The 16,701-nt window shown below is 40.4% G+C and overlaps 1 protein-coding gene across 3 annotated transcripts; it reads right to left on the bottom strand.

The window, feature by feature from the left end:
• Window positions 1–983: 983 nt before the first annotated feature.
• Window positions 984–16,412, bottom strand: LOC145432447 (uncharacterized). Of its 3 annotated transcripts, none has more exons than XM_080309380.1 (8): window positions 16,278–16,412; window positions 15,890–15,954; window positions 11,867–15,804; window positions 11,506–11,771; window positions 9,996–10,138; window positions 9,813–9,892; window positions 4,248–7,524; window positions 984–1,500 (listed from the first exon to the last, which is right to left on the bottom strand). In XM_080309380.1, the coding sequence occupies exons 2-8, from the start codon at window positions 15,897–15,899 to the stop codon at window positions 1,475–1,477; spliced, it is 7,740 nt and encodes a 2,579-aa protein (XP_080165506.1). In that variant the 5' UTR covers window positions 15,900–15,954; window positions 16,278–16,412; the 3' UTR covers window positions 984–1,474. The 3 variants fall into 3 exon arrangements, with proteins under 3 accessions (XP_080165506.1, XP_080165507.1, XP_080165508.1); XM_080309381.1 differs by having other exon boundaries at window positions 16,210–16,381; XM_080309382.1 differs by lacking the exons at window positions 11,867–15,804; window positions 15,890–15,954; window positions 16,278–16,412 and having other exon boundaries at window positions 11,506–11,850.
• Between the last annotated feature and the right edge of the window lie 289 nt (window positions 16,413–16,701).

Genomic DNA, 16,701 nt, shown 5'->3' with positions numbered 1-16,701 from the left:
TGTAATGAGTGTTCACAAAACTAATAAAAAATTAACTGCATTTATAGCAAAACTGTGTTTAGTTTTCATTGATGTGTGCATGTCATACAATAGTCAAGGGTGAAAATGAAGTTTAGTTTCCAGATTTTTTTTGCTGTCTAATTATGCCAGCAGGTGGCAGTACGTTAGTCGAGTCGTCTGTGTTGCTGCTCCGTCCACGCGCAGAATCATGTCAGGAGAAAGCGCCAGATTCCAATTTGGGATTACTTTGAATATGACTGTTTTGGATAAAGCAAGTGTCTTGTAGTGGAAAGAGACAAATTATGAGGGACATTTCTAAAGGGAAAAAAATTCCCACAAACCTTAAAGTGCACTTGAAAAGCTCACACAAGAAGGCTAACCTAGCTTACCTTGAGAATGTAAGGGAGCACACTCAACCCTCATCCCCAGAAAACAGAAGCTAACCCCAGGCAAGGCAGCGTGATGCATCCCGATGGTAGCTGGAATCGCAACATACTCAAGGATAAGCAGAAGAGAATGACTGATATGATGAAACTGGGATTTTGTTACACTTAATTATTGCAAACACAACTAAAACTATAACTGAAACTAATCAAAACTAAACTGAAACTAAGGATTTTCAGAAAAAATAAAAACTAAACTAGCAAACAATTGGTAAAAACTAATTAAAACTGATATAAAATTGAAAATCTGAAGTCAAAACTAAATATAAAATAAAAACTAATGAAAATTGCAAAACTATTAAAACCCTGCTTACTACCTGCAGATTACTTGTATTTGCTCAATTGTTTACTAAATGTTTGAGGTGTGAAATAAACCGCAATTGAGCAAAATATGGGTGTGTGTGGTTGGAGGATGTGTTAGTGCGTGCGTGCGTGGGTGTGTGTGGTTGGAGGATGTGTTAGTGCGTGCGTGCGTGGGTGTGGGTGTGTGTGGTTGGAGGATGTGTTAGTGCGTGCGTGCGTGCGTGGGTGTGTGTGGTTGGAGGATGTGTTAGTGCGTGCGTGCGTGCGTGCGGGTATGTGTGGTTGGAGGATGTGTTAGTGCGTGCGTGCGTGCGTGCATGCGCGAGCAAGGGGGAGGGGGCGAAGAACACTTTTCTGTAAAACAAAGGGGGGCCCAGCAAAAAAAGTTTGGGAACCATTGCCATAGAGGATGCCAGGGTTGAAATCATGGATAAGATGTTTCAGAAAAAAGACAAGATAAAATCTAACCCACTCTAGCATTAATACTTGCATCAGCTTTAGGAAAACTACACCTAGAGGACTGGGTGGCGAGGTGAGGTTGATCCCCTCCATTAGAGTAATGAATTGTCCATAGGAATCCAAAGGACCACCAAGCAGTGTGGTAAAATTGAGGATGTAGCTGATTAGAGGGAGAAGCGTGACACAAGTCTGCCTTTTGGATGGTGTCAGTACGACTCGTTTCTCCTGAAGGTCCAAAGACACAGAGGTGATTCTCTGGGTGAGCAGCATCAAAGTGGACACTGCCAAGAACAGTCTGAAAGTGAAAGAGATATTGCTGTGATTAAATAGGATATCTGTATACATATAATGTTTTTACTTTAGATGTAAAAACATTATGTCTAACTTAGGCTAAGAGTTCATCTATAATGGTGAAGAAATGGCCTCTGACATTCATATCAGAGTCTTTTTAGTACATTAGCTGTTCTAGAGCTGTGATCACACAAAGTTGATTCTTGGAAACGGCATCTGAAAGGTTAGGCAACAACATAACAATTCTTGGAAACGAAACAAAGTCAACAGGCTGCTAAAACCACGTGATGTGGTTGAATGCTTCAAGCAACAGATTGTTTTATTGAAAAACACATGGTCGTTTTGAGTTTGACATATCTCACAAAAGTGTGATTAGGAACATTTTTGCCACTGTGTTTACAACCCTGTACGCGTTTGAAAACTGAAGGGACTGTGCTGTGTTCTAATCCTATCAAAGATCAGAACATAGCTTATATAATTGAAAGAGCAAGATAAATTGCTCAGGAGTTTCACCTCATCTCCCAACCGTTGTGGCAGACATCTGTCCCTCCCTGGAGGCTTCTTCCTGTTAAAAGGGAGGGTTACCTTCCCACCATCACCAAGTGCTTTGCCCATAGGGTATCATCTGATTGTTGTGGTTTTCTCTCTAATACTGTAGGGTCATTGCCTTACAACTTAAAGACCTCACTTTTGTGATTTGGTACTAAATTCAAATGACGATTTTATGTTCTACATTGTTATGTTTCTAATTTCATGATGCAAATGTGTTCTTTCTTATGTAAATATGATCTTTCTTAAAAAAGCCGTTGTCTCTGTTGTTCTAAACCTAGTAGATACTATTAAGCATTAGTGATACCTTTGAAGGTAATCGATGCCTGGATACCATCACGGATACTTGATTTTGAAATATGTGCCAAGCATGAACTGCACCTTCTTAAAGTATCCAAAAATGTACTGCTCTGGTCACAGGTCCTCATTCTTTTTAAAGGTGCCAACTTTCTGTAACTTGTTATAGAAGAGAGAGGGGTTTTAAATATTTTTTTAAAATAAATACCATAGAGATACCATACAAATCACTGCATGCTGCATTATTTATATTTTATACAACATCCTAACTCTGAACAGGCTTGATTCATACATCTGTACACCCTAGAGAATATTCACTTACGAAAGGTTCGGAGGATATAGCATGAAAACTGTCCCATATGTTTATGTAATTTGTAATGGCAGAGTGAAATCAAGATTAATACCTGATGATGACTGGTTCGTGCAGGTAGTATTCCCTGTTAGGGCTGCCACAAACGATTATTTTGATAGTCGACTAGTCAAAGATTATTTTTGCAATTAGTCGACTAATCAGATCATGCGTCCACTGGACGTAAAAGTACATCTTATTGCACCAGCAGCATCTGCTCTTATATAACTATCATTAGCTTACAGCTTTAAGTGTTTAAGGTCTGTGCCAACTAAAAATAAAGACAAGATGGTAGTTTATTAAATTTTAATGAAATTTGCAGATTGTTTCGGTGAAGTTTAATAAACTCCTTGCTATCTAAAATATAACAGGACACTGGAGTATATTCTCGAGAATCTCACACTTCTGATAATCAGCTGTCTGCTTGACGTTTATTCAGCTATGTAAAAACTATAACTTTAATCTCACCCAAACTGATTTACTCAGGAACAAATAAAATACTAAAAAAAGCTAAACAATAACATTGTTAAGTTATCTAAGTGACTTATATATGTTTAACCTGAGTAGCGAAAGACAGCGGTGGGTCTCAGGGCACTAGTGAGCCTAGCCCCCGGCTCGCTATCGAGCTAGTGGGTAACAGACGTCTCCGAAAACGTCGGAGCGCTTTTGAAAATATGTGGTTGTCTTGATAAACTGAGCAGATATTTGAGGTTTACACAGCTACATTCTCGCCTGAACATATGTTAAACCTTTATTTTGTGACCCAGAAAGAATAATAAGAGTAATATTAAAACTAACTAGCTGCCGCCGTTTGAGCTGGGCTGCGCTATGAATTCTGGGACACTGCTTCTTCTTCTTCTTCGGGGTTTAACGGCAGCTGGCATCCTTGTACATGCAGTGCTGCCATCTTCTGTATCAGTCCGTTATTACACTCTTAAATCCTACTACTTATTCCTGCGTCTTTTGTGATCTTACAAAGCTTCAAACGACGCGTCGACTATTAAATCAGTCGTCGATGATTTTGATAGTCGACGTAATCGTGACTAGTCGACTAATCGTGGCAGCCCTATTCCCTGTACTGTATAAGTAGGTGCCAGAAGGTTTGCCACAACATCTGCATAACAAATGCCCAGGTGTGGATACAGCTGTGATCTACACAGCACACGAGTAGAACAAAGGCAAGTGTGGAGGTGAACAGCTTGTGCTGTTATCCTGTTTGGTTTTCTCCAAACGTGATGCTTTGCAGTATCGCTAGACATCGCTATTGAAGCCTTTAGAGTCTCAGATGTAGCTCTTCTACATATATGTCTTTGGTTTGTCTGAGCATCTTCACCTTGTGCATTGTTTTATCACACATGTGAATCAGATCAATGAACTGCCAGACAATTTGTTTTTACAGAGGTCACCATACTTGCTGATGATTGTAGCATCTGGCTGTTACTTACCTTCTTACATCCTATAGACGCAAAGATTTAGTTTTTCCACACCGCTTCTGCATTTTGCTTACAAAAATGCACAAAAACTAATATTTCAATTCACTCATAATTTCTTTTTACCTTCAGGCTCTTGCAGACAATCATCATCCTTCATCCCGTCGTGGTCACCAGGCGCCTGATCTTGGTGTCGTTCCTCGTCTTCTGTGAGCATCTCAGATTCTTGGTTCTGCTCGAAAGGACCGTTCTCTTCTTCCTCCTTGAAGCATTCAGGAGAGTGCACTTCCTTCTTCAGACATTCTTCCTCAAGTACTGGTATTTCTGTGCAAGGTTTAGGTTCCTGTTCACTGATTTGCTGAGTGTGCACTTCTTCCTGCTTTAATTTTGTAAACGAGACACCTAAAATATCGCCGGTGATCATCTTAAGTTGTGCACAAGTGGGCGGGAGGGTTAACATATGTCTTTCAATTTTTAAACTCTCCTCTGTCCTCGTGTTATTTACATGTGCAACATTTAGCTTTGTTAAGGCTGAATTTGCCTCTATACCAACTTGATTCTTTGGATTCTGGAACAAAGGGAAGTTGCTCTCTTCAGCTAATGGGATATCACTTGCCTCAGTGCCCTTCTCCATCTTGACCGTTTTACCCTCATCTGCCTTGTTATGCATCTTGCTGTCATCATTGGCCAACTGTAAGATATGACGCAGTATGTCATCTTCTACCTTTGCCTCAATGTTCAGTGTTTTATGCTCAAGTGCTTTAACGTCTTGCTTTTGAGCTGGTGTTTCTTCATCCACTTTGAAATCATTTTCTGTCTCCATTTGTTGTTTGTCTCCAGATTCTGTGAATTCAGGTTGGGCTTGGTTTTCATTTGTCTGCCTCTCTTCCTCTGGATCGCCGTAATCCTCACATGGGGTATCTGTAATTTTCACTTCTGTTACACTTTGTTCCACATTTCCTGTCTCCATTTGTTGTTTGTCTCCAGATTCTGTGAATTCAGGTTGGGCTTGGTTTTCATTTGTCTGCCTCTCTCCCTCTGGATCGCCGTAATCCTCACATGGGGTATCTGTAATTTTCACTTCTGTTACACTTTGTTCCACATTTCCTGTCTCCATTTGTTGTTTGTCTCCAGATTCTGTGAATTCAGGTTGGGCTTGGTTTTCATTTGTCTGCCTCTCTTCCTCTGGATCGCCGTAATCCTCACATGGGGTATCTGTAATTTTCACTTCTGTTACACTTTGTTCCACATTTCCTGTCTCCATTTGTTGTTTGTCTCCAGATTCTGTGAATTCAGGTTGGGCTTGGTTTTCATTTGTCTGCCTCTCTTCCTCTGGATCGCCGTAATCCTCACATGGGGTATCTGTAATTTTCACTTCTGTTACACTTTGTTCCACATTTCCTGTCTCCATTTTTTGTTTGTCTCCAGATTCTGTGAATTCAGGTTGGACTTGGTTTTCATTTGTCTGCCTCTCTTCCTCTGGATCGCCGTAATCCTCACATGGGGTATCTGTAATTTTCACTTCTGTTACACTTTGTTCCACATTTCCTGTCTCCATTTGTTGTTTGTCTCCAGATTCTGTGAATTCAGGTTGGACTTGGTTTTCATTTGTCTGCCTCTCTTCCTCTGGATCGCCGTAATCCTCACATGGGGTATCTGTAATTTTCACTTCTGTTACACTTTGTTCCACATTTCCTGTCTCCATTTGTTGTTTGTCTCCAGATTCTGTGAATTCAGGTTGGGCTTGGTTTTCATTTGTCTGTCTCTCTTCCTCTGGATCGCCGTAATCCTCACATGGGGTATCTGTAATTTTCACTTCTGTTACACTTTGTTCCACATTTCCTGTCTCCATTTGTTGTTTGTCTCCAGATTCTGTGAATTCAGGTTGGACGTGGTTTTCATTTGTCTGCCTCTCTTCCTCTGGATCGCCGTAATCCTCACATGGGGTATCTGTAATTTTCACTTCTGTTACACTTTGTTCCACATTTCCTGTCTCCATTTGTTGTTTGTCTCCAGATTCTGTGAATTCAGGTTGGGCTTGGTTTTCATTTGTCTGCCTCTCTTCCTCTGGATCGCCGTAATCCTCACATGGGGTATCTGTAATTTTCACTTCTGTTACACTTTGTTCCACATTTCCTGTCTCCATTTGTTGTTTGTCTCCAGATTCTGTGAATTCAGGTTGGGCTTGGTTTTCATTTGTCTGCCTCTCTTCCTCTGGATCGCCGTAATCCTCACATGGGGTATCTGTAATTTTCACTTCTGTTACACTTTGTTCCACATTTCCTGTCTCCATTTGTTGTTTGTCTCCAGATTCTGTGAATTCAGGTTGGGCTTGGTTTTCATTTGTCTGCCTCTCTTCCTCTGGATCGCCGTAATCCTCACATGGGGTATCTGTAATTTTCACTTCTGTTACACTTTGTTCCACATTTCCTGTCTCCATTTGTTGTTTGTCTCCAGATTCTGTGAATTCAGGTTGGACTTGGTTTTCATTTGTCTGCCTCTCTTCCTCTGGATCGCCGTAATCCTCACATGGGGTATCTGTAATTTTCACTTCTGTTACACTTTGTTCCACATTTCCTGTCTCCATTTGTTGTTTGTCTCCAGATTCTGTGAATTCAGGTTGGACTTGGTTTTCATTTGTCTGCCTCTCTTCCTCTGGATCGCCGTAATCCTCACATGGGGTATCTGTAATTTTCACTTCTGTTACACTTTGTTCCACATTTCCTGTCTCCATTTGTTGTTTGTCTCCAGATTCTGTGAATTCAGGTTGGGCTTGGTTTTCATTTGTCTGCCTCTCTTCCTCTGGATCGCCGTAATCCTCACATGGGGTATCTGTAATTTTCACTTCTGTTACACTTTGTTCCACATTTCCTGTCTCCATTTGTTGTTTGTCTCCAGATTCTGTGAATTCAGGTTGGGCTTGGTTTTCATTTGTCTGCCTCTCTTCCTCTGGATCGCCGTAATCCTCACATGGGGTATCTGTAATTTTCACTTCTGTTACACTTTGTTCCACATTTCCTGTCTCCTGTTCTCTTGCAGTCTCTAGCAGCACAAGCTCCGCTTGTTTTTGCAGCTCTTTTTGGACAGTAGAGTTTGGTTTGGCATTTTCATGTTGAATGTCTGATTCGGAAGTCTGGCCAGGACTTTCTCCGTTGGTTTCCTGGCATTCCCTGATCTGGAGTGCACTTTTCTCTGTGGTATAGTTTTCTTCCAGGTTCTCAGCTTGCGGAACCTCATCACAGTCTGCAAAAAGGTCCTCCATTTCTACATCTTCTCTCTCCTTATCTAGCTGGTCCATGTTAGACAAATGTTCCTCTTCTTCTTCTGTTACTGGCACATTATCAATGCTTGCCTCCAGCTGATCAAGGCTCCCCTGACCCACGAGTTCATGATTCTTCATGACCTGCATAGACAGAATCAAGGTCCAAATTATGATACACTTTTCCATCACATTATATTGGGGTGGGGCACTGATGATGTGGAAGCCTCAAAAACTTATTTATCCAATATAATACACTTGGAGTTATGGGGTTGAGATAAGACTCCCAGTCCTATAGTTTATGGGAAGACAGACATGACATAGTAAACACTTTCCTTGTGAGTTTATGGGCTTAGTCACTGATTTTGGAAGCATACTGAATAAAACATTACTACAACTATTTTGCAAATCATGTTTAAATTGCTTAAAAATGTTGGATTATCTTTTGTCTGCTTACTGCATAGAGATAGCAGTTTCACTGTCAGCCCCTCTCCTTCTCACCACAACTTATTCTTTGAAATAGAAGTGGGCGGTATAAACGGTATACGGTAGAAACGATATAAATTTGGCCAACGGTAGAGATTTTGACTATACCGCTCTACCGCGATAGCGTATGTTGATGGTGTCATCAAGCTGCGCCTGTTTTGGTTGAAAGCATTGCAGCGACTAAAAACAACATCATCTGCAATTTTTACTGAGCGACAGTAATAGCAAAGAGACAAAGCACTTTTGGAATATGGGGATAGCCAAAAACTCCACTCCTCCACTTCCGTCCCATTGATTCATTAATGCTGAATTCTCTCGCAGCTGCTATATTCCCATGTTGTTGCAGTATATTAATGACTAACCTCGTATTGTGGATGGATTATCTCAGTTGTTCTCCTGACTGAAGTTTGGTCCGTTTACAGCATCCTGCCATGCAATTGCATTTGTCCCTAACCACTAGAAACCCTCACGTTAACTTTTATCGAGTGGGAAAAAGTTGGCATTCATCCTTCTGCTTCACTGTGCTAATGTTATGCTAACGTAGCTGTGTCGCTAGCAATCACGTAGGACATCATTATATACCAGCTAGCCCAACTTCAGTAACCTTACAAATGTCATTGCTGTTTAGTTTTCTGTCTTCATTTATGTTGGAAGTGATAGCAGAGCTGTACATTTAAATTTTTTCAGAAATCTCTCAGTCAGAACATGCTATATGATGTTTAGGTGGAAGCTAGCGAGCAAATTTCCTGCTAACTTCTAACTCCATTCAATTTAATAGATTCTGTTTTCATGGATGCCTGGATGTTAAACTTAATTGTTACACCTGGTAGAGCAGAAACGCTGATCATTTTATTAAAGATGAAAGAATTGCGATAGTTTGTAACTCTCAGTGACGCTGCAGTGTTTGACTTTGGGACCTGAAGTGGACGGAGTTTTGGATTACTCCGCAAGGCTCCTGACTACGGCAGCCGTAATGCTCCGGCAATCCATCAAGCGGTGCGCTTTCATAGCTCTCCAAAGTCGTACTAAAACATTTTTTGATTTCTACGCACCGTGTAACACAAAATCGGTTTGAGGTCAGTAAGCACAACCAGAATTCATACATAAGGCACACTGTCGATTTTTGAGAAAATTAAAGGATTTTAAGTGTGCCTTATAGTGTGTAAAATACGTTATACAGAAGAAAAGAATATATCCTGATATATATCGTTACCGCACATGCTTCAAATTATACCGTGATATGGATTTTAGGCCATATCGCCCAGCCCTACTTTGAAACTAAGATGGTTGTGGTGAAAATGCTAATCTTGGGGCATCAAAACACAATTTCAGAAACCAACGGATCGTGTCACAGTAGTTGTCCATGTCCATCTTTGACATTACTTATGGTTTAATCCCTGTAAATGTAGCACTTTTTAATAGCCAAGGAATTGGGGTAGGATATGCACTGCATCACTCCATTAGGTGCAACCTTAATCAATATTAAACCGATTTGTGGCAAAGTTTTTGGACTACAAAAACATTCAGACTAAAGGAATCAAATGGCCCAGTGCCAATGTCTCTGTAGCCAATGTGATATGTGAATAAAACCATTCTTTTGCAAAAGTAAGTCCACTGTCTATATGTAGCTTGTGAAAGTGATGCAGTGCTACTAAGCAAGATGCATGGTTGACATTTAAAAATGTCATTCTGATGAATTCTTTATGTTAATTTATATATCTATTCATATTTTTAGGATGTATGCTCCCACTCTCTTTCGTTGGCTACTCCCTTCAAATACCAGACATGTTGACATCTGACATCTAATTGCTGTTTACATTTTTTATAGGCTTAAATAACTTAATTCTTCATTCAACTTCATTTTCTCTTGATTTTCTAGATCTTCATGGTTATGACAGCAGTGTGTAGAACAAAAGCACCGTCCGCCCATCAGTTAAAGAGAATACCTTTTTTGACCCAAAGATGATGCCTTGATGGCAACGTGACAGCTTGGGGCGACGAACCTCTATTGGCACTACACGTTCCCCTGTAAAGAAAAAAAAAAGGAAAAAAGGGAATGCTTATGTGACAGCGTCAGGTATCGGAAAGCAGAACACGTTCCTACAAATCCTGCAAATGCTCCAACATACCACGATGCAAGACAATGTGATCAATCATGTTGTTCTTGTTCTTAGTTTGGTACAGACAGAAAGGGCAGCAGAGGTCCTTCTGATGAGTAGGCTTTGACTGGCAGGTAGAGTGACCCGTCTCCATGTGCATTTCCAGAGTTTTCCTAATGACAACAGGAGAAATCAGTGATAACATTGCAAATCTGTCGGTGTTTGGTGACAACTCGTGTTGAGTAATGAGTAGAAATGACAAATTCAAGATGTCTGTCAAGTCAAATACCTCATAAAACTCATCCAAGTTATTCCCATACATTTAAAATAATTGACAACAATGTCTAAATTTGAATAAAAGAAGCTTCTTCTTCAAAAAGGGTCCAAACAGCAGATAGCGCGGCATGTTTGATTTAGCACACTTTTATGCCAGGTTCTCTTCCCGATGCCACCCCAAAGGGATTTGTGTCTCCTCCTTGAGGCAAACCAGGAATGCATTATGTCACCTGACTATAGAAACTAGTCAGATCCTGCGCATGTGTGATGATGCAGAATTAAAAGTATCAATTATTACTCATCCTGAATGCAAATGCGAGAATAAATGCAACATTTAAAACAAATGTGAAAACGAATATTTACTAGGGCTGCTCGATTATGGCAAAAATTATAATCACAATTATTTTCACTGAAATTGAGATCTCGATTATTTGACGATATTTATTTAACAATAACAATGTATTGAATAATGACTTTAAAGATTGTCAAAAAATAATATAAAATAGTGTGCAAATACTGATAACAGTGCAAATGTTTGCAATATAAAAAATAAATGAAAAATGTAAACATCTATGTTTAGTGAACTTTGCAGTGTTGCTCTGTGGTGCAGCTACGACACTGTAGCAAAGTTTACACACTATGTCTACTTGATCCACGTCTGACTCCGCCAACCCATGTTTCCACACCACTGAAGTTTTTTTTTACCTCTCTTTTCAACCAACAGCAGTCACTCTCCTCTCCAAATAACTTCTGCTTAGCTTTCGGAGCTTCCCTCGGGTCCTCTTAATTGTTGTGACACGTGTTCGAAATGCAGAGAGGTGCGCTCGATTTGCCACACGGAGCAGCGCGAGAGTAAAGCACGAGGGAGGGGCTAATAATCGGCTCAGTCATTTTTAATGATCGTTTAAAGCCCAGATCGTAATCGTGATTAAAATTCGATTAATTGAGCAGCCCTAATATTTACATAAAAAATTTTTTTATTTTATTTTTTTTTTTAAATCTTGAGATAAAGAAGCTTTTCTGCAAAGGTTTTCCAATACCCAGATAGGCACTGTACTTTTTCAGACTAAACAAGACCAACTGTTAAAATTTCCATTTGGCTATGTTACTTTTTAAGTGAGCCCACAAGAAGAAGAAGAAGAAGAAGAAGAAAAAAGCGTGGCAAAATGGTGTGACTGCTTTAATATATGAGCTTAAATTTGTCTATTATCAATACTTTTTTTTAGTTTAGTTTTTAACAATAAAAAAAGCCCAAAGTTCTTACTTGTGTTTTAATCCAGATGTGGAGCTATTGTCCAGTTTCTTGATGGCTGCCAGGGCTGCGTGGCTGTGCTCATGGGAATGCAAGCCTTTCAATGACATAAACATCCGGCCGCACTGTTTACACGTGTGTTTGTCTCTATTCGATTCTAGTTCTGGCTGCTGTACATCAGAGAGTTCTGATGTAGCGGCGCTCTGTACTGGTGTCCCGTTCCAACGATTAACCTCGTTCACAGTTTCCAATGTGGTCATTTCATCTTGCCTGCAGGGCTGGAAAAAAAATAAAATAAATCACAGTAATGGTCAAATAACACGAGTAGATCAGAAGACAAAGAGCGTAGACAGGAATTACAGCGTCAACTTACCTCGCTGGATTCTTGCTCTAGTGTTGTGCTAATAAGCGACTCCTTTCTCTGCGCAGCCTTGGCCTTCTCTAGCATCCTTTCTCTGTGGCGATCCATGTGATAACACACCATTCGAATCCCATTTAATTGTGTGTTGCAGTGGTCACATTTGTAAACCCCAGTGTTTTTCTTTTTCCTCAATCCTAGTGACAACACAGTAAAGTCCAATTTCCACTCTGAGCGGTGAAAAGTACTATAGTGGTCAATGAGCAGCTGCGACGACTTGAATGTTAATTCTGGACATTTCAAACATTTAACCTTTGTGCTGTTGCCTGATTTAAGTATTTTGCTGGGAGAGTTCCATTTACGCTTATATTTCTCAAGAAGTTTGTAAATACTGACTGCATCCAATTTGTGATAATTTTTGTAGTGGCGCTGGAGGTATTGATATCGTCCTTTATAGGTGCACATCTGGCACTTGTACAACTGTTTGTTGCTGCAGAGGCCGGACAGCAAAGTTGATGGGGATGCCTCAGGAGTTTCCGTTTGTGGAGCCTGTCTACTTTTCGCAATTTTTACTTCTCTCGAAGTTTTGTTTTTCACAGAGGCATCCTTCCGTGCTGAGCCCTGAGATGTGTGAACCGGCTGGCTTTCAGTGTCAGTGTGCTCATACACTTTTCTGTCATGATGAACCATCTTACAGTGAGCATTGAGTTTTGTCAGTGATCCATGGATTTGTGAACATTTTTTACACAAGTACCCTCTTTCATTAGAACGTCTTCCTAAAGTACAATTGACCATGTTTGATGCAAAGACTTCACCTGTCTCAAGTTCATCTGCCCAGACTACAATTGCTGGATGCTTCATTTGACAGTGAGTGAGGGTCCCTTGGGAGCTAACATTCACATATGGACACTTTGGACACTTGTAGATCAAGAGGCTTTTTTCTGCTGTTATGCTAGACTTCAATGTCTTATGCAGACGTTTTTGGAGCTGCTGTTCTGGTTTTTGTTCTTGTTCATATCTTTCAATTACAGCTTCCGGGTGTTTCAATCCACAGTGAATGTGGAGACCCTGTTTGCTATTAAAATTTGCAGAGCAGTAAAGGCACTTGAACACTTTGGAGGACAATGAGCCAGGTCTGTCACTTTGGTCTTCCACCCGCCAGCTTGCGCTTGTTTTCTTGGAAAGTTCTGCACTCAAAGGATGAACCATTCGGTAATGGTGTGCCAGATCTGACAAAGAGTTAGATTTAAAAGAGCATCTTTTGCAAGACAAACCAGCTTTATTTTGTCCGGATCTTTGGGATAGCAATCTGTTTTCAGTGCCATTGCCTCCACTCTGCTCTAGATCAGGCTTCTTCTTTTTACAATGGACCATTCCAGGACCGGCATATAACTGAAAATTTACATACTCAACGCAGGGGACACGTCCTAGGTGGCGTTCCTCGTAGTGCTCATAAACTGCTGCAGCTTTTTCATGTCTGAAAACACAGAATTCACAATAATAGCCGGGCTCTAATAATCCTTGTCTAAAATAATATCTTAAAATATCTGTGACTGTACGCTTTACTTTGTGAATTTTCCTTAAATGCGTCTTCAGAGCATATATCACGTCAGTTTTGTATGCGCATGCGTAACAGTTCAGGGACCTCTTTCTGTGTGGGGTTGTCACTGAGGGTGTTGCTGAAATGACCAAAGACTTTGAATGCTTCCTTGTTTTTTTCTTTTTCATTTTCAGCTTGAGGATTTCCTGAGCAGCTTCTTCATTTTGAGTGGATGTTAGAGGAGATTTCTGTGCCTGATCGTGGATCTTAGATGTATGCAGAAGGACTTCTGAAGTCTTCGCCTTAAATCCATGATGTATTCTGCTGTAATGGTGCATTACCCGATCCAAAGTAATATGCCTGTAGTTACAAAAGTGGCAAAAAAATGCTTTTTCTTCGCCTTCATTTATTATAGGAGGAGGTAGATGGGAAGAAGAGGAATCCTTTGCATTTGCTTTCCTGATTTCATCATGGATTAAAGCTGTATATTCAAGAACACACTTAGTGCTGGAATTACACTTTCGATGAACCTTAGCCTGATGGATAATTACTCCTTTTACAGATGGATTTCCAAAGTTGCATTTGTGGCAGTAAAACAAGTTTTCTGGACATGCGTAGGACTTGTTCTGTCTCTCTCCTGTTTCTGAGGCATCTGCTGTGTAATCCTCCTTATACAGATCTTCTTTTTCCCTACACATCTTCACTTGTTTACTAGTATTAAATTGGGAAGATGAAGGACTTTTTGACATCTTAGATTCACTCTGACGTTTCTGCATCTCAGCACTGTACCCTAGGACATCATCAGTACCTATTGGTGCATCCATAGAATGTTTTGCATTGTGATGACCAAGGATACTCTTAACCTCGGTACTTGTGTAACTGCAGAACTGGCAGTAAAATGTTTCATTTGGTAAACTGGATGAGGAAATGTCCAGTCCAGTAGTAATTTCATTACTGGATTTTGTTGGAAACTTCGAAGATTCCCCTTTCGTGGTTTGGGAAGATTCTGAACGATTCTTACAGGCTTCTGGTGTGGTCTCTGAATGATCTACTACAATCACAGAATCTGAACACTTCTCAGATGTCATCTCTGATGCTGCATGTGATGTGGGACAAGCGGACTGTTTGATTTTATCTAATGTGATTACTTCATCTGGGTGGCTTTTTTGGTAGTGAACATCTAGACTCAGCTGAGACGATTCCTCTTGGCATTCAGACATTGAATATCTGCAGAACAATAAGGAATTCTCCACTTCATATGTTGCATGCTTTGCCTTGTAATGTTCTTTCAAAGACTTCAATAGATTGATAGTAAATTTACAAAGAAAGCATTTGAAAACCAAACTGAGGCCACATGATTTCATGGCAAATACATCTGGGGCATCTGGATGATTTTCCAAGTAGTGCCTCTTGAGGTCAGCTGTGCTTAAAAACTCAACTGGACACTCCAAGCAACGAAAGGTGGCACTGTGATCACTTGCGTCCTGAATGTAGACAGAATTGTATCTGATATAAGGGTGGTCACTTTGATAATGGGCAGAAATTCGCCTGATGCCTACGTCACTGTAGTCACAATGTTTACAAGAATACACTTTTGCCGCGTCTGCCTCGTCTTCATCTTCGCTGACTTCGCTGCTGGATGACTGTTGTCTATTTTCTTTTTCCGTGAGCATCTCTTCGTTATCCAACTTGGCTTTTTTGACAGGATGACCTTTTAAACTTTTACCACTGGATCTCTTCACAGCACTGTCAGGAACAGTTTCCTTTCTGAATTGTTCCGGAGTTTTAGTCAAATCAGTAGTCAAGTCAGTGTGCAAAAAAGGGTACGACTTACTTCCGGTGATATCTATCACAGACTTTGCTGTGACTTTAAACACACCACTACTGTTTGGACAGGAGCTTGAAGGAGATTCCTGCAAAATTTTCAGGTCCTTTAATGTGCAGTTTGCTTCTGAGGTAGAAATATCTGAAAGAACTGATGGATCTTCCGATGTTCCTGCAGCTTCATTGTTCTGGTTTGCTGAAATGACACTTAAAGTGCTGTCGAGGTTTTCTGAAATGATGACACCTCCTGACACGTTAGGATTTTCTGAAGTTTTGTGACACAGTTCCTCGTGTTCACTTAAACCATCCCAACTACAAGCTTTAAAATCACACCTCTGGCATTTAAAATTATCTCCTGAACTGCTGCTCTCTGTGTTGGCTTTGTCAGTCCCAGGGGATAAACCAGCCTCTCTGAGAGAAATTTCTGTATTGAGGCCATGCACCTTGTTAAGGTGTTCAAAAAGGTACACCTTGGATTCGAAGATCAGCACACAGTGACTACAATGGAAAGCCTCGACTTGGGATTCTTCAGTGACTGCTTGGCTGATGACTTGCTTGATGTGGCCAGAGGTGGAGCACTCCACTGTATCTGAGGGGGCAGGCAACAGACCAGTATAGATCAGCATAGGTCAGTATCTATTCACAAAGACGTTGCATACCTCTGTGATACATACCGTTTTCCATCTTGCATGCCTCTTTTAACCCACAGCCTTACACATTAAGTGACACACCTAGACAACTGAAAAAACAGATTATTATTTTTCTCAAGGCACAGAAGCAGCACAACATAATCCGACGCTACTTCGTTATCCGTTATTAAGTTATACACACAAGTGAATACTTAAAGAGAGCGAGAGAGCGAGATTGTACGCTTTGCTAATATTATCTTTAAATATGGCAGCACAAAGAACTCAACACCTCTATTTAACTTTCAGTGTAGCATATTCAACAGGAAGGAGACGTAAAACGAGTCAACCGAATAAACAGATCCTACCTATTTTAACAAAATGCCGAGATGTGCAACTCGCTAAAGTGCGCGATGCACGCAAGGTTTTTACTCACGCATGCACACAAAAACAGGACAAGGCTTAGGAGGCACCGTTTTGAACCGCTGCTGGAAGTCGCGTGAACACGGAGCACGTTTCCGCCATTTTTCAAGCGTGTGTGACTCTCCCTGGCCTGTGCTTCCCCCACCGCAACAAAACATCTTCACTTCCGTAGAATTCACCAACCCTTCAAAATAAAACTACCTGAAAACTACCTCCGCTGTGTAAGTAATTAAAATATCAGTTATAATGTTATTTACCAGCAGTTACACGAGATTCGATATAACGACAGGGTATTTTGGTTTAATACGAACTAGGATTTCTTAATTGTATTTTTTTAAATTTTATCAATTTGATAAAAAAAAATATGTGTTTGTTAATATTCACGAAAACGTATGGAGTTTTTTGTTGTTGTTTTTTTTACTTCCACGCTTAGTTCA

The sequence above is a fragment of the Astatotilapia calliptera genome, chromosome 12 (genome assembly GCF_964374335.1).
Source record: "Astatotilapia calliptera chromosome 12, fAstCal68.1, whole genome shotgun sequence".
In the NCBI taxonomy this organism is placed as follows: Eukaryota; Metazoa; Chordata; class Actinopteri; order Cichliformes; family Cichlidae; genus Astatotilapia; species Astatotilapia calliptera.
This window is presented reverse-complemented; position numbering and strand designations above follow the sequence as displayed.

Coding starts and splice junctions, on each gene's coding strand:
- LOC145432447 (XM_080309380.1), bottom strand. Junction 11,772..11,866: donor TAGAGCAAGAATCCAGCGAG/GTAAGTTGACGC, acceptor TTTTTTTTCCAG/CCCTGCAGGCAAGATGAAAT. Junction 10,139..11,505: donor ACATCTGGATTAAAACACAA/GTAAGAACTTTG, acceptor TGTTGTCATTAG/GAAAACTCTGGAAATGCACA.